At 39.3% G+C, this 17,210-nt stretch overlaps 4 protein-coding genes across 7 annotated transcripts; 1 reads left to right on the forward strand and 3 right to left on the reverse strand.

Moving 5' to 3' along the window:
- The first annotated feature begins 656 nt into the window (after window positions 1-656).
- On the forward strand, window positions 657-2,101 carry LOC108881982 (immunoglobulin kappa light chain). Its single transcript, XM_018674195.2, has 3 exons — window positions 657-704; window positions 815-1,180; window positions 1,545-2,101. The coding sequence occupies exons 1-3, from the start codon at window positions 671-673 to the stop codon at window positions 1,982-1,984; spliced, it is 840 nt and encodes a 279-aa protein (XP_018529711.1). The 5' UTR covers window positions 657-670; the 3' UTR covers window positions 1,985-2,101.
- Window positions 2,102-3,631: 1,530 nt separating this feature from the next.
- Window positions 3,632-5,477, reverse strand: LOC108881987 (signal-regulatory protein beta-2). 4 transcript variants are annotated; one of them, XM_051075531.1, is made up of 6 exons: window positions 5,336-5,477; window positions 4,891-5,247; window positions 4,442-4,786; window positions 4,153-4,269; window positions 4,006-4,043; window positions 3,632-3,899 (listed from the first exon to the last, which is right to left on the reverse strand). In XM_051075531.1, exons 1-6 carry the CDS (start codon window positions 5,451-5,453, stop codon window positions 3,777-3,779), a joined length of 1,098 nt encoding a protein of 365 aa, XP_050931488.1. In that variant the 5' UTR covers window positions 5,454-5,477; the 3' UTR covers window positions 3,632-3,776. The 4 variants fall into 4 exon arrangements, with proteins under 4 accessions (XP_050931488.1, XP_050931487.1, XP_018529715.1 ...); XM_051075530.1 differs by having other exon boundaries at window positions 3,997-4,043; XM_018674199.2 differs by having other exon boundaries at window positions 4,006-4,046.
- Window positions 5,478-8,379: 2,902 nt separating this feature from the next.
- Window positions 8,380-10,688, reverse strand: LOC108881992 (uncharacterized). The gene is made up of 5 exons (XM_018674205.2): window positions 10,573-10,688; window positions 9,736-10,422; window positions 9,087-9,209; window positions 8,951-8,973; window positions 8,380-8,633 (listed from the first exon to the last, which is right to left on the reverse strand). The coding sequence occupies exons 1-5, from the start codon at window positions 10,625-10,627 to the stop codon at window positions 8,514-8,516; spliced, it is 1,008 nt and encodes a 335-aa protein (XP_018529721.1). The 5' UTR covers window positions 10,628-10,688; the 3' UTR covers window positions 8,380-8,513.
- A 2,420-nt stretch (window positions 10,689-13,108) lies between these two features.
- On the reverse strand, window positions 13,109-16,214 carry LOC108881991 (uncharacterized). Its single transcript, XM_018674204.2, has 6 exons — window positions 15,673-16,214; window positions 15,247-15,591; window positions 14,787-15,131; window positions 13,806-13,937; window positions 13,675-13,706; window positions 13,109-13,554 (listed from the first exon to the last, which is right to left on the reverse strand). Exons 1-6 carry the CDS (start codon window positions 15,710-15,712, stop codon window positions 13,435-13,437), a joined length of 1,014 nt encoding a protein of 337 aa, XP_018529720.1. The 5' UTR covers window positions 15,713-16,214; the 3' UTR covers window positions 13,109-13,434.
- Window positions 16,215-17,210: the final 996 nt, after the last annotated feature.

Genomic DNA, 17,210 nt, shown 5'->3' on the forward strand with positions numbered 1-17,210 from the left:
TTTTGTCTTGTACACACTGATGGTCAGGTTGTTATTGCTGTACCTCTGCAGCCACTTAACTTCTTTCCTCATTCATTATTGTTGCTGATACAGTCTACCACCACAGTATCATTAACAAACCTAATGATGGAAGCTGCTGTGTGTGAACAGTGTGAATGGCAGCAGGCCGAGCACATAGCCCCGAGGGACACATTTGGTCAGTATGTAGGAGACAGATATGTATTGCCACAGACTCTCTGTGGTGTCCCTGTCAAAAGCGTAGTGACAGGGGGAGCCGTTGATCTCATTTTCACAGACACTGCTTTAACTACCCACAGCTTCTATTTCCAAACCCACAGCAGCCACTGTTCATGTGCACCTAACCATTCTATGTGACCAATTGATTCTCCAAGATCATAGTCCCCACCCCCCAGTCAGCTGAATACCTGTAGTATAAAACAACCAAATAACAACCAAATACATATGATAATTGAAACTGGTGTAAATAAATATTTTATGAAGCCCTACAGCAGCTCTGTAGAGCCAAAGTAATTCATTTCCTACTGAGGCTAAGACGGATGTTTCAAATGTCACACAGATTGACCCTCTTAGCAGCCAATCAAATGTAACCTCATTTTTAAGCTGTTGCTAGCTCTTCGGCTCAAAACATTCAGTTCCCAAGACCTCAGAGATGATGCACCTGTATATGATCCTCTGTGGAGTATGTAAGTCTGATATGAAACTGATATAAAATATAATCTGTCTGTGGTTCTAATTGAGGTTAAAAACTGAATGTCAACTTATGTTTCTATAACATTATGTATTTTCGGCACAGTTCATCTGTCAGCTGTGATCCACTCGGCAACAGTCAAACAAGACACTGGTGTTGTATCAGCCAGTGTTGGGGACAATGTGACTTTACGTTGCTTCTATGACAGCCAAGTGGCCATGCACTTCTCCTGGTATCGACAGACCTTAGGAGGCAGACCTGAACTCATGTCTACTATTTACAAGTACGATCAACCATCCAAAGTCTTCCACTGGTTGGAGAAGAACCCTCGTTTCTCTGTGCACAGGGAGCAAGGGATGAATCATTTACACATCGCTGACATTCACCTCTCCGATTCAGCTACTTATTTCTGTGGAAGCTCACACTCCAACATGTTGGAATTTGGAGAGGGGGTCTTTCTAAGTGTCGAAGGTATTGTGCTTTTATATTTCATCGGCTTTGACTTATAGTGAAACTTTTTTCTAGATTGCTAGAGATTTATATCCCAAATAATCTGATTTAAGTTTGTCTTGAATCACCTGAGGTATCAGTAAAATTGGTAGTGTTTCTTTGCTAAGAGTAAGATCACCATTGTAGTGTTTAAACAAGTAAATATGCACTAGATATTGCATAACACGATCATAAATTGTTTGTAAGGTTTATCATCAGCATTCAGGTTTCATAAATTGCAGAAAAAAATAATGTTAAATAAAGAGGCGAATTCTCATATTAAATACACAAAAAATTCCCAGGTTTAAAAATAACCTTTTAAATTTTTTTTTTGTTTTGGCTTTAGAATCCAGACTCCAGGAAATTATCCAAGGGCCAGCATCTGAGACCATCCAGCCAGGAGGCTCTGTGACTTTCAACTGTACAGTGAACACGGGGACCTGTGATAGAGAACGCAGTGTTTACTGGTTCAGGCATGGATCTCGTCATGGAATCATTCACACACACGGGGATCAGTGTACACGTGTCTCCACACCAGGGGTTCCTTCACAGGGCTGTGTGTACCACTTGCAGAGGACGAACCTGAGCGCCTCTGATGGTGGGACCTACTACTGTGCTGTGGCCTCCTGTGGGGAGATACTGTTTGGTAATGGAAGCAAGCTGCTCATTACAGATGATGAGGACCAAAAACTAAGAATATTAGTTTGGCTCTCCATCATTAGAGCTGGGATTCTCTTCTTCTTTCTAGCCGTTTGTCTCTTGATGTACATCACTAAAAGAAAGTGAAGTCCTTAACACTCAGTTTAACTCTCTTTGTTTAAAATATTATCTCATCTTAATACTTCTGTTACAGTTCAAAAGTATCATACAAGTGAAATGCCACTGGTAGATACAGATGATTTATTTTTTGGCTGCATTAATCTCTCTGCTTAATTAAACTGTGCATTTGGCTAAAGTGTTGTACTGCTTGTTTCATTCAGTGTCATTATTTCGTAAGAGGATGAATACCAGTTCAGATCTATGGAAATGTAATCTCTGCATTAGCATTAGTCTTTCTGTACAAGCCCAATGTCAAGTAATTTCAGTGACTCCACCTCGTGCTGGGGCAGGACCACAAGGGGTTGACACACTAAACCCCTTTCTGACACATGTGCATGTCAGAAAAATGCTGCTTTGTTGGTTAAGAGACCAAAAATAATTGAAAAAGAAACACCGCATCAAAAAAATAAATCCAACTGCTGAAGCTGTGAGAATACCTCAGCGCTATGCTCGCCTCAAATCTTTTGTCTGATCAACCTATAACCATGAATTTAGGTTTTGCTAACCACACTGCTACATAACATCTGTGATTTATGGCCACAAGCTGAGTGTGAACAGAGAGACACACAAAAATAAACACACTGTGTTGTGGAACATCAATGAGCTTCTGAACACAGAGTTCGATCACAAAAATAACTTCCTGTTTCTACTGAAAGTTGTACAGGCGGAGTTACATTTTTCTTTGCAGAAAAATGAGGCCATCCTGCTTCTCTACCAATGTGCAGGAAGGTCGCTGCTTTTACCTCTGACCACAAGAATGCTGTTAAAAAAAATGCTGTTCTGTGATGAAGCTGAAATGTCAGTGGAACATGTGACTCACGGAAGAAATGCACCGATACAATCCTGCTGTTTTTAGGTCATATTTGTGTTTCTGGATATACTGAAATCCTGGTCACTACACACAGTAGTCAACGCAATCACCACATTTTAAGTTAGAATGTCAAAATTCAGAAAGTACAGTAAATCATTTACAAATCTAACAAAACATGTTTCATTATTACACATTGAGTTTAGTTTGTGGTTAGTAGTGTAGTGATTTGTAGTGAATAATATGCTGTCTGAAGAATTGTATTTTTTTTCTGTAACAAATACAACACTTATTTTATATCTCTAATTTATCAGTTTAATGTAGGTGTTTAATTAAGTTGTCCTTTTCAATGTAATGAACATTCTGCTTATCCTGAATCCAGCTCATCTCTACTACATTTACACATAATGACAAAGTGTTAAATATGAGTCATTTTAAATCAGTTATTACTCGTGTCCATTGTTTCCCTTAAGACAAAGTTATTTTTGCTGTGGACGATTCAGGATTTATAGGCTTTTGTTTGGACTTCCTTCCTTAAAGCAGCGGTGCTGCATGAACTGAAATTTGGCACGAACCTTAATTTACATTTACGTACAAAAGTAATGGTCGAACACCTTCAGAAACCTAGTCCACATACTACAAACACAGTCTGCTCAAAGGAAAATGTAAGTTCAAAAATGAAATATGACCTTGAGAAAGGTCTAATTACACATGAGGATAATACCATTAGAAAAATATAGTTGCATCGTACTCAAGGATTTGTTTGATATGGATATGTATCAGACCAGTGTAACAATGACGCTGAACACGACTTCAGGATTTTATTTAATTTAAAAGTTAATCCAAATTTTGGAAAATGACTCACAACAAAATGCACAGCCAACTAGAAAGTGATGCTATACCTACAGTATATCCCTACCAAAACACACTGCCAGAAAAAGTCTGTCAGACCTATTGACAGTACCTGACATCAGAATAAACTATTGAGTCTGTACTGTATTTCACTGAGGCTGATCTGCAGGATAAGCCTGTGGGAGCTGAATTCACTGCTGTGTAGACAACTGCATCTCCAGCCTGAAAGACATGGAAATGCAAATATTTTATATCATGCCAGTATACAGTATATACTATACCACACTTAGATCTTATTAAGTTACATTACAAGAAGCACCTGTATCACCTGATTGCCTTCAGGAGATCCGTCACTGGATCTGGATGCTGCTGAAAACGAAAAGACAGCTACTGTCATTACTACAGAATATATCAGAACATATCACTCTGCTTTTGCTGCAGATACATACAGATATTCACTATAATGCATAGTTACCTGTGGAGTTTTTCTTGCTGTTTTTGCAAAGTGTCCATACTAGAAGAAGTGTCACTATCCCAAGAAGGATATTTGACAGCATCAGTGCAATGACAGTTGGACTCAGATCAGCTGATCCTTTTAGACAGAAGATAATGAAGAAACCATTTAATTTAGATTTTGAAAAACTAACTTTTTTTGTAGTTTTGTATCATGTATCAACACATATCTTTTACTTATATGAGTGTAAAACTTATTGATACATTGACTTTCCAGGACTGAAACGTTGCACATACTGTTACTGTCTTACTGTTAATTATCCTGGTGCCGTTTCCCAACAGTGTCTGTCCATATGAAGTCACGACACAGTAGTAGGTCCCAGCATCATCAGAGCTGAGGTTCCTCAGGAGCAGGTTGTAGACACAGGTAGTTTCTTCAGAGTCTTTCTTAGTCCTCTGACAGGTGTTGTTTTTATTTCCAGAGGAGTAAATGGTTTCTGGAGCAGCGTGATCAGAGTGTTTGAGCCACATGACACTAGTGTGTTCTGCTGCACAATGACCAGTGTGAACAGAACAGCTGAGAGTCACAGAGTCTCCTGGCTGGACAGATGTAGACTCTGGCTGCTGGACGATAGAATCACTGATCATCTTTAGACCTTAGGAAAAAAACAAATGAACTGTAGTCGTCAGCGTTATGCTCATATTCAGCAGCAATGATGTTGAGGTGCAATTAAGAAGATAAACTACAGAGAATGAATACCTTTGACCATTAGAAAGGTTCCTGATCCAAACTGAATGTCCTTTACGTTCAACAGCCCACAGTAATACGTTCCAACGTCTTCCCCTGTTGTTGCAGATATACTCAGGTGATTGTTGATTGTGTCAGATTTTACTGAATAACGGTGAGGTTCCTTATTAAATGTTGTCAGATTATAAAACCTATCTGTTGTGGCCACTGGCTCAACAGATATGGGCTGTAGTCTCTTCCCAGTGGTCAGCTTGTACCACATTATGTGCCTTGCAGGACTATGAATGTGACATGTAATAGTAACTGTGTCTCCTAGCTCCACTGCTTTGAAAGAATCAGGCTGGGAGATGTCACTTAACTGTGCTTGACCTGAAAGAAGCAGAAAAACAAAGAACATGAATAAGACACTTTGATGTATGTAAATCCACATTAAGACTATCAGTTTTTTGTTACTTACACACAGACCACAGCAGGGAAATATTTAGAAGGCACACCACCATCTTCTCTGCTTGTAGCTCCATCTTGTACAGAGCAGTTCTGACGGGTAAACTGACAGCAGTCAACAGATTTACCATGCAGGACCAGCTGTTGCAAAAGCATGTTAAACATGTCATGTGATTGGTTCATTGTATTCCAGCCTTACCTGATTGGCTGCTTAGTAAATCAGATAGGTTTGATGAGAAAAAAAAGCCTAACACTTTTTTTTTTTGTCTTGCGTCACCATGTGACTACATTTGTCTTCAGCATTTCCATGTGCTCGACCAAACAAAAGCTAAGTATGATAGTCAAGAACATGTAACACAAGATTATGGATAAGATTAGAAACAGAAAACAGTGTTATACAGTTCACTAAAATTTATGTCAGTTTAAGCAAACTCCAAATGCAGTGGAAACATAGCAGAGGGTGAGCAGAACAGTGTCATACCATTAAAGTAGATGACTTGGGGTTTGTGTTTCCTTGGGTGTGGGTGTCTTTGTGAGAAACTGCAAGATTGTTTCCCCTCATCTCCACAAGGAGACAGTACATGTGGTTCAGCATACTTGCGGTGGTACCACCCACTTTATAAATAGAAGCCTGGATAAGGACTTCCTCCTCTTTGTCTCCAAACACCTTCACCTTGACTCTTTCTAGGTGTCACGTGTCTTTACAATAACCTTTAATATAAGCAGCAGTTTCTTTTGACTGATTGGGATTATCTTGTGTTGTAGAACTGACAGGAATCCTTGATCTAATTTGTTAAATCATATTTTGAAGATGTACACATTTGGTCACAATTATTATTTTAAATATTTATGGTACTTCAGTGTGCAAATGTTATCATTTAAAGGATGGATTCAGAATTTGTTACAACCAATGGCAGCCACTATGGCAATTAACATTTACATCATTATTTGGACGAATAAACTGGACAGTCTATTGCACCTCTTTCTTCCTGACCAGGAAAGATGATGACCAAATGGTTCTCTGTTCAGTAATTCAACACTGGATTTTGTTTTTTAATTGCTGAAGACACATTTTTTGGAAAAGTTAACATTGTGTCAATATCACTGAGCGAGGTTCAGTAAATGTAGAAAGTATGCTGGCTGTGTCAGAAGCGTGTGCAGCTCTTCATCCTCTTGCCCTTTGTAATGTGTAACAGGAAGGGGGAGAGTTTGGTAAATAACCACATCCTTTTCATGCATGTGAAAACATGCTTGGCCATTTGTACATTCAACCTTAAAGATCTTTAGTGCATTCAGAAGCTGGATTTAGAGATTTTCATGGGTCCAAAATGTTGGATCCAATCTGAATTTGACCCCAGAAAAACCTGAACTAGTGTTATTATTATTATTTTTTTTAAAAGAAGAAGGTAATATAGATCCCACTCATCAACAAACTTATTTTACTTTGATGAAGATAAGACAGTAATGGGCAATTAAAGTGGCTTCATTCAACCATACCTGTCACTAAACCCCCGTACAGTATTGTTGATACAAAAGGGGTGACCAAATTACATAGACTATAGTTTTTCTTCTGACAATAACATAATTAAAATGTTGGTCTTGTCAGTAGATGGCTGTGCATTTATCTTCCTGCATGCCCTGCATGTCCAGGAGTTACCTGGAGTTTTTGCACACCAGTAGTTCACTGCCAACAGCACTAAAGCCTGAACTTATCTACACCCTCAGTTCTTCAAGACATAGTGGACCTTTTGAAAACATCTAACTGGAAGTCCCTACAGCTTAATTGTGGCTTTCCTGATTATTTTGTCCAGGAGTGGAGATGCTTGAAAGTGTTCTTTAGCAGATCTCATTATTGCTCTGCATGAAAATATCTTCAACGTAGGGTCAGGGAGACTCTTAACTACTTGTTGCATAAACTTCTGGATGGAAGACAAACCTCAACATACAGACCAGTTAACCTGCAAATGAATTATTGGCCCTGGACGATCTTAAGAGTTGGTAAGTCCAACATAGAGTGGTAAACTAACAGCTGAGGAGGATCAATTAACACTACATGGATTTGAAACTAAACTGTGGATCAAGCATGAGTATAGTGCGTCTGGTCATGCAGCCCATGTGGATGACTAAAAACTCAGCCTCTGCAAAGACAAGATGTTAGTATCCAGTATGGTGCTTATCAAGCTCTTACACCTCCCACAATGCACCAAATCCAAGTTGAGAAAACCTAAATGTCATCATCAGGGTTATTCTCTCAGACTGGACAAAACTTCTCCAGAGGCACAGAAGACATTACATAGCTGGTTTAGTAGTCCTGCACATGGCTGGTAAACTGATGTTGATGTATAAAATTGGTTTGCTTTTAAATGAAATTTTCAATGCAGGACAAACTAACCAAAAAATGATCAAAATACATCCTCTGTTAGTGCTTTCCGTTATGTCTGTATCTGTTTATAAAGGATCCATAGCTTAACTCTATTTTTAAATGTTATGCTGAATTTATTACACAACTTAAATATCATCATTGCTGCTTAAGACTTGATGCATGAATCCATCTAGCAATATCATGCCATGGAAAGAGAAACCACAGTAGTCATTGTGAAGCAGTGCTTCTCGTGACTGGTTCTCATGAACCGAGCCCTCATGTTTTTTTGTTGTTTTCCCTCTGATGTCTTAACACTTTATTCACCTGATTGTGTAGAGTTGTGCGCGACTGGTAGCACAGACAACAAACCGACCTCAGTCTACTGATGTAGCCACTGATGTAGTGACATCCTGTTTGAAACCGCAGAGACAAAGACAAAAACACGAGAGGGTCTGAGATCTTCTCTCTTTACTGTTAACTGCAGAGAGCTTATAAAGAGCTTCTTGAACCTCAGGCGTTGTGGCAGCATGTAGAATAAACAACCTACAAAGAATGTTCTGTGATTACTGTGATGACTTTAGCTCTACTTAGGTACATACTGTACGTGTGATGTCAATGATGGAGGGTTGGCTAAAAATGTAGCTAACCTGACCACAGTGTAGTGGAAATCAGTGTGTGTTATGCAACCAATGTCACTTCAAAGAAACCCTCGAACAGACGACAGGTGTTCTTACACGGAGGAGCTTAGTTTATTGTAAGGCAAGCATTTATATTCATTAGATTGACATAAGTGTTGGTGTTTCAGGGGAATGGATAAACATGTCCAGCTCTACTGCTTTACACTGGAGTACACACATTCACTCAGGTGGTCATCCCTCTGTCTTCTTGATTTGTTGACCTTGTGCTCCCTTAAAGCAGCATAATGAAGATTGTCTGCATCTTGACATAACTGGTAACAAAAGATTTAAATGGTTAATCACTGTAATACAGTAAAAGATGTAGCACATGCATGAAACCTGGCAGGTGTCATGGAGAGAAAAAAACAAATTCACGCTAACTAATACCTTGTGTGCAGTACTAATGTTGCTAGCATTGTTTAAGGGATGTCAGAGATAACATAGTGTTGTTTAACAGCCATCAGCCCATGCAAGTATACCCATGTATCTTTGACTGGTGTTGCTTAAGCAATGTGTGACAACCCAAATAACTCTTCTTCGACATGTTGGGCTACAACAGAGACCAACAGGAAAAAAAAAAGATACTTACCTCTGTATTAGGAGCAGAGGACGCTGTAAATATACATTGGAGTGTGATTATGACAAATAGAGTGAATGAATGTCCTTTTTATTCAAATGCAATCTGCTCTTAATACTTACTTTTAGCTTCAAAGAGTAACAGTTACCTGTACAATGGCACTTTCTTTTATACATCTTGTACACTGAGAAAGCCATTACAATAACCAGGATGGTGGTGAATGCCAAAGCTCCAGTCATGAAATACACCAAGACAACAGAGGTCACATCATCTGTAGAGAGCCAGACACCAGGAGACATGACAGAGCTTTTAGCTAGCAACATTATGCAACTATTTTACCTTAGAATAACAGCTTCAAATCATTTTGATGGTACACTGCCTTGTAATCGGGAGAATGGCGCCTCTTTCATTTACATTCCATGCCAGTTCTTGCTTTATGAAACTTGGGCTTAGTGGGTGCAATCTCCCATTTGAAGTGCGTAAAGCTTTATGGCACTCCATCACACACAGAAAAAGCTAGCTCAGTAATTCTTTCCTTCATGTATCAATCGATTAATTTTGTGTTTGTTGCCTGAGTGATCTATAGGCATTGTTTTCTGTACATGAGCTGTTAACTTTGAAGGGTAAAGTGCTTCCACTGGCCGTTACCACTCATACTGGGAGCCCAAGACAGTTTAATTCACCAGTGTCCTGTGATTAACACTTCTGGCTGCATGTATTCTTTAAGGAGCTATTATTACAATTTACCAAACAGGACAACCTCTGCTAGAAACTACTTACTACTTACAGCTACTTACGTTTGAAGTCCAGGTTGGTCCCATTTCCAAACAGTATGTGTCCACATGAGGCAACAGCACAGTAGTAGGTTCCAGTATGAGAAAGATTTAGACTTTCCATTGGCAAGTTGTAGACACAGGTGTGTGTTTGTGTGTTGGGTTTCCTCTCACACTGATCATTCCTGTCTCCATGGGTGTAAATGAGTCCTGGATGAGATTCTTCAGAGCTTTTGAACCAGTAAACACTGTGTTCTCCATCACAGGTCCCAGTGTGTACTGTACAGTTGAGAGTCACAGAGCCTCCTGGCTGGATGGTCTCCGATTCTGACTGATGGACCAAAGCCTGGATGTTCAAACTTGAGTCCTTTACGTTGAGAGTGACACCCTCACAAAATTCAAAGTCATATAAATTGCTGCTTACACAGTAGTAAGTAGCAGAGTCTGAAGTCTGCAAATCTGTTATCCTCAGGTTATATTTACCATTTTCAGTGTCCAGTGAGAGACGTTGATTGCTTTTGAATTCATCATTGAAGGTGGCGTTATTATTATGCTTATAGAAGGTAGACATCATCCTTGGCTTCTGTCCCAGAGTTTGCTTATACCAGTAAAACATCACAGCTACAGTATCTTGACAGAGGCACGGTAAAGTCACACTTTCCCCAACTGATTGAGAATATAATGTTGATCGTTTCAAATATGTCAGATGAGCTGAGGGAGAAGAGACAAAGCAAACACACAGGTAATGTAATGCTCGCATGCTGTAGTGCTCTGTATTACAAAATGCATGAGATAAATGTTACAAGCAAACATGGTTATGGTTTTAAGCAAACAACAAGCAGTCACAAAGACACAGCTTACCCATATTCGCCACGAACAGACATGTGAAATACAAAGCAAAGGTTGGAGGTGTCATCGTGCTTCAGATGCTGTGTTGAATGGATTGAATCTCTATTCGTTCTCCACTCTTCACTGAGATGACTGTGTTTGATTGGCCAATCAGATTGAATGTCCTATTTTGGAAACAGTGAACACATGATCAGTGCCCCCTACCTTGGCAGTGCTGGTCCTTGAGAAGAGCTTGATCATAATGAAGCTTATGAACACTTCCAATGGGGCTTATATACAAAATGTTGACTGAATTACTTACATGTCTGCAGAATTCTACTTAACCTTTAAGATAGAGGTGACTTTAGTTTGAGTAGTCAATATTTGATCAGTGGTTTGCGACATAAGTGGCTTTTCTTTCAATGTAGTGTACAATTTCTAGTGTTTATTGGGTACATATTGGCAATAAATGAAAGGCTTTATGGTCTCATACAACTTAAATAGACATCAATTTAATAACTTACATCATGCTACGAGCAATATTACCTACTAACGTCTCTGCACACGTAGAGTATGCAGGATGTGTTATGTCCACATAGTTGCAAACCTTTCCTGTCCTAAACTGGATAATTTTGTGATTTTGCAACACGTAGCACCAAAAAAAATCAGATACAACTAAAGATAAAAAATAAAAGTGAGCAGAATCTGACTTTAAACTCACAACAACTGTTGGCCTGACAACTGCATATATAAGTGTGTGCAGTGGCTGCCTTGGTGATCGGAAAATCTTACCATCCAGACCATCCCGAGTTGTTGACAGATGACAGGTTGTTTGCAATATCTGTATTTTCTGTGTGTACTTCCAAAGGCAGCCTTTTATTTCAGTGCTGTCTGAGCTTAGGAAGAATAATAATTAGGGTGGTCCATACTTTCTAATTTAAAATCATTTTCACTTTCTTACTTCCCATTTCATTGTTACATTTCATTACATAACCACTCAGTTCTTTAAGGGGTTTGTGTGTCTTCTTGCTGTACACAACATGTTATCTGCACTTAAGACATGACCCTCATGTCACACAGCTGCTTTTGAAAAATAGTTTGTCTTTGCTCGCAACTGAATTACTGTACCGTGTGGCCCAAGGCCACAGGCCAGTCTTCCTGTGTTCAGGCTAGGGCTTAAGTTTCCACCAGCGGAAACCTGTTCACAGTAGCTCACACCTTATTCACCACAAGAGTCAAAACAAAAGTCAAATGCTGAGAGCTTAAAGAGTTTAAAGACTGCAACCTTTGCTTATGTCTCTGGTTAGAGGAAGGTATTAATAGATCAGAGGGGACTTTTCAGCATGATCTGTCAATGTCTGATCAGTGTTGTACAGTATAGCTTTTGTGCAGTGGCTTTCAGCACACACAAGTTTTACTTATTTGATGACAAAGTTTTCAGCTGAACCTTTTATTAACAAACTGTTTGCTGTTGATGAAGTAGAAAGGGATAATATGCTGCTGTCTTTTTTTCTAAAACGCTAGAAGTGCTCAATGATATTCTTGTTATTCATGGTGTTGAGCAATGTCACTTTTGTAACTCTGTTCAGATAATTTTGTAACCAGCCAACAGTAACTGTTTACTTCAGTCTTCGACAACAAACTTTTTCTGTTAATGATGACGTCATTCCATCTGCTGTCATACTCATTACCTTTCATTTTCTTTTGTCTGCTGCTGCTCGCACCATACACGCAATACATGAGTACCATACACACTCAAATGACTCAGCCACCCTTATGTAGTCTTTGTTTTAACTACTGAGGTTTTGAGATATGCATCTCTGAAATTTGTGGTGGAACTGCACATTCATGCAGTGGAGATAGTCAATTTGTTTGCCTTGAAGAAATATTTCTCACTGAAAATATTCACAGTGAGGTCTGTGAAGTGTTTTAAGAGCCTAATATATAACACATATAGCTGATTTTTAAAAAGCATATACTTTTTCCATTAATTTCCTGTATTTCTTGCTGCATTGAAGCATATCTTTGCGTGTTTCTGTATGTGTATTGCATCACATGAGCAAGCTTGCATTCATGTGCTTACTTGTGCTCATGCTCAAGATAATCTATTATCTTGACCTATTCTCAGAAAAACAGCCTCATAGCGCTAGTAGATGTCCAAAATTCCACAAGGAACCTTTCAAGGATACTTAAAGGTGCAAAATTTAAGTTTTTCTATTGCGACACAGCTGATAGCATTAACAGCTGGCTGAAATTTCAACCAAGTTCAAATAAGTGGACTGTGGAATTACCTCTTTCATTAAATGAGCTCATGTCCACTCTCCCAAAATCCGGCCCAACATGTTGACAGTATGACGGCCACATTCATTCTGCAGCAACACCAGACCACAGCTAAGATCAATTCAACTGGGTTGTCAACCAGTTATCGCTTGACTTGTAAACTAGCACACGAACGAGCACAGAAAAAGAACTAGTGGATCAGAGAATAGGTCATAGGTCATAAGAGATGTGAGAAAAAATGATAGAATATTTAAAGAGAACAATAGTAACACATGCCAAACAAAAAAAGACTTAGCAAATGCATTTGTTTATTATATTGCACACAATAACTGTTTACTGAAGTATAACAGCTTGTTATTTCCATGTTGCAGTAGCACAGTAAAACCAGAGATACAGCACTCCAGAGATTAGTTTGTCAGCAGGAGGGAATTTAATGTCAGAAATCAAATTAAATTGGAAGGTTCTAGTTGGTTTATAAATATGACCATTACTGACACTCAGTATTAAAGCACACCATTTGAGCTGCTAAGATCTGACATTACTGACTTCAGCTTTAATTACACTCCCAAAGAAGGCGGGAGACTCCAGTGGCTGACTTGTTCATATTCCCGGAGATTAAACTTGATTCTGTTGACAGTGTCTGATGGCAGAGTAAACTACAGAGTCTCCACTGTATTTCACTGTGGTTTGTCTGGGGGACAGACACACAGCTGAGTAGGTAACTGCATCACTAGCCTGTGAGAAATGGAAAATGAAATATTAAAACCTGTTCTCAACGTTGGCAAAAGGGATTTAGTCAAATCAAACAGAGAGGTCATGTACAGCTAACATATGACATATGAGACAAACTCTTACCTGAAAACCTTCAGGAGATCTATCAGTCGCCTCTGAAGAAAAGATGAAAGATAACTACAGTCATTTCTGATTGTTGCAGAATATGACAGAATGTGGATCTGACAGATAGACAGCCGATTAGTTTTACATACCTGTGGATTCTTTCCTCCAACTCTTACAAAGTATCCAAACAAGAATAAGCATCATAATCCCAAGACTGATATTAGACAACATCAGTGCAATAACGGTTAGACTTGGTACAACTGATTTGGTGATGGCTGAGTCTGTTTTAAACAGAGGAGACAAACACTGGTTAATTTGGATATTTTTAAAATATATTTTAAGTATGCACACATCATTAAGGCCACTCACAGATCAACAACGGCACATGTCAAGGTCGGGGGTATATTCGGCAGCAAGTGAACAGTTGGCTCTCGTAGTCAGTGTGTTGGATGTGAGAGAAATGACATGGCAATCTAAATTGGCAGACAACTAGGTTGCAGCATGTGACCTGATCCTGACCTTGTTAAGTGTTTTTGTTCTCTATTCCTTACCAGATTTCAACCATATTTTATTTTCCAAGACCACTGTTTTTCCCTAACATTGACCATATCATAGTTTCCAAGTTCAGATATTGAACAAAGCACAGACTTGATAAGTGTTGGCTTTAGGGCTTTAAATAATGATTATTTTTATTATTGATAGAGCTGGTAGTTATTTTCTTGATGAATTGTTTGGTCTGTAAAATGTCAGGAAACAGTGACAAAGGTCAGTCCCAGTTTCTCAAAGTCCAATATGACTGTCTTAAGATGTTTGGTATCAAGCAAAACTCAAAAAACAGAGAGTTGGAGAAGCCAGAAATGTTAGTGTTTTTGCCTGACAGACAACCTCTGATTGATTATCAGAAAAGTTTGCTGATCATTTTTCTGTTGATCAGTTTTGCAGCATCATTTGATACCAACATCCCTGTCTGGTTGATAGTGTTACAGGAAAGTGAATAGCAATTTGTGGGACTTAGTTCCCTGTTGACTCCACAAATGTTACTGAGAAATCAACACTTGTTTATGTTGGAAAATTCATTTCAAGATCTGTGGCCTTAAGACAGATGGTCTTACTGTCTGTTACTGTCTTACTGTTAATTATCCTGGTGCCATTTCCCAACAGTGTCTGTCCACATGAAGTCACAACACAGTAGTAGGTCCCAGCATCATCAGAGCTGAGGTTCCTCAGGAGCAGGTTGTAGACACAGGTAGTTTCTTCAGAGTCTTTCTTAGTCCTCTGACAGGTGTTGTTTTTATTTCCAGAGGAGTAAATGGTTTCTGGAGCAGCGTGATCAGAGTGTTTGAGCCACATGACACTAGTGTGTTCTGCTGCACAATGACCAGTGTGAACAGAACAGCTGAGAGTCACAGAGTCTCCTGGCTGGACAGATGTAGACTCTGGCTGCTGGATGATAGAATCACTGATCATCTTTAGACCTTAGGAAAAAAACAAATGAACTGTAGTTGTCAGCGCTATGCTCATATTCAGCAGCAATTATGTTGAGGTGCAATTAGGGAGATGTTTTAACAATGAGTTACAGAGAATGAATACCTTTAAACATCAAGAAGGTTCCTGATCCAAACTGAACATCATTTAAGTGAATTACTCCACAGTGGTATGTTCCAACATCTTCCCATGTTGTTGCAGATATACTCAGATGATTGTTGATTGTGTCAGAGTTTACTGAGTAACGGTCATTAAATTCATCAGCAATTGCACTCCAACTATAGAGAGAATTGAATGATGCCACAAACTGCAGTCTTTTCCCTGTAGTAAATTTGTACCACACTCTCCTTTCCAGTTCACTCTTTATGTAACATTCAATAGTAGCTGGATCTCCGAGCTTCACTGTTCGGAAATAAACTGGCTGAGAGATTTCACTCCTCTGTGCCACACCTGAAATAAACAGACAGGATATAATCAGCTGTGTGTGACACTCATGGAAAGATTCCACAAACATATTTTTGCTTTACTTACACAGAGGCCAGAGCAGGAAAACATTTACAAAGTACAGCATCGTCTTGTCTGATCCTCTGGTCCTGCGTCTTCATCAGTTCTGACTTACTGAAGCAGGAGCAGACTTAACAGATTTGCCAACACCAACTTGTCCTACATTCCACTGTGTGTGTCAGGTCTGATTGGTTCATCATCCTCACCTTGTACGACATGATTGGCTGGTTCACAGTGAAACAAAAAACCCCTCCATCATGGCCTGCTTTGACAGCAGGGTCTTTGTCAGCAGAGTTGAAAATAGTTTTGTTGTCATACTTAATCAGTGTTTGCTCTGTATGGAGACGATAAGTCATCAGCTGTTTGATATTTAATGGCAACACATAGGTTAACCACAATGAGGTTGGCAGAATGGAAACAGCATTTTAGTTGCTTACTTCAGAAGAATGGAAGACTTTTCTTGAATTATCAAAGGGATTGCAGAAATGTCATGAGTCCCACTGATTCTCAAAATTAAAAGGTGTCCACAACCCACTGAGTCTAAAATACAGAAAGTAAATACTGATGTGAAGCTTTCGTTTCAGATTTCACAGACAGTGAACCTGAAGAGGCTGCATAAATACATCTCTTGTATTGGTCAAATCTGCTTAGCAGCAGCTGAAGTACTGCAACATATAAAAAAAATAAATTAAACTTCCAGCAGCTTCTTCCCTTTCTGGAATCAGTGTCTCTGTTACTCTGAATAGTCCACAGAACAAATTGTCAACTGTTTTTAAAATTGAAAGAAGTAGTTGAACCTGTCGAGGATGAAGGTTGTGGATTATCTAGGGGAACAGAGACATTATTTCTGGATTATTGAAATGCTGAAGAATCAAAAGCTTTTGATGGCACAACATAACATGGAATAGTCACACACTTAAGTTATGGCCTGCACTTGCTGCATGTGCATCACACTGCCACCCCACATTTATTTGCTGCAGGAACGTTCTTGAAGCGTTTTGATCGCACCTTGTATTAATACCACAGTGTAATCTGAATCTGAAAAGTAACCGGTGCCAAGCTCCTGGATAAATGTAGTGGAATAACAAGTCTGTCAACTCCTCTGGTATATATTACTGACCCTGAGCACCCCTTTGTTTCTGTACTCTTAAAGCAAAAGTCACTTCCTGCCGACCGCTCAGAGACTGAACTTAGGCTCCTTCACCTGAAAACCACAGAACAGTTGACAGGAATAGAGAAGTCATTTCTAAAGTTACAGGTTTCTTACAGGATGTTATTAGAAAAAGGCTAGGCTGTTTTCTTATATCTGAATTTGAGCCATCCTGTGCTGTCAGGTCTCATTGTTCTAACCACACTAGCAGATTATACCTGTGGTTAGTGAGAGCGCACACACCTACAGTGCTGAAGTCTCGCAGCTGATGTCACAGCCTTCAGCAGCCCCTGGCAGATAACGCTACTCTTGGTCCTGCTAGTAGATGCATGCATGTAGATGCATTAATATGGACTGCTGAGCTAGCGAGTTTACAGCAGATACTCCTCTTCATCATGTCAGGCACCCAGCATCA

This window comes from Lates calcarifer, linkage group LG14 (assembly GCF_001640805.2).
Source record: "Lates calcarifer isolate ASB-BC8 linkage group LG14, TLL_Latcal_v3, whole genome shotgun sequence".
Classification (NCBI taxonomy): Eukaryota; Metazoa; Chordata; class Actinopteri; family Centropomidae; genus Lates; species Lates calcarifer.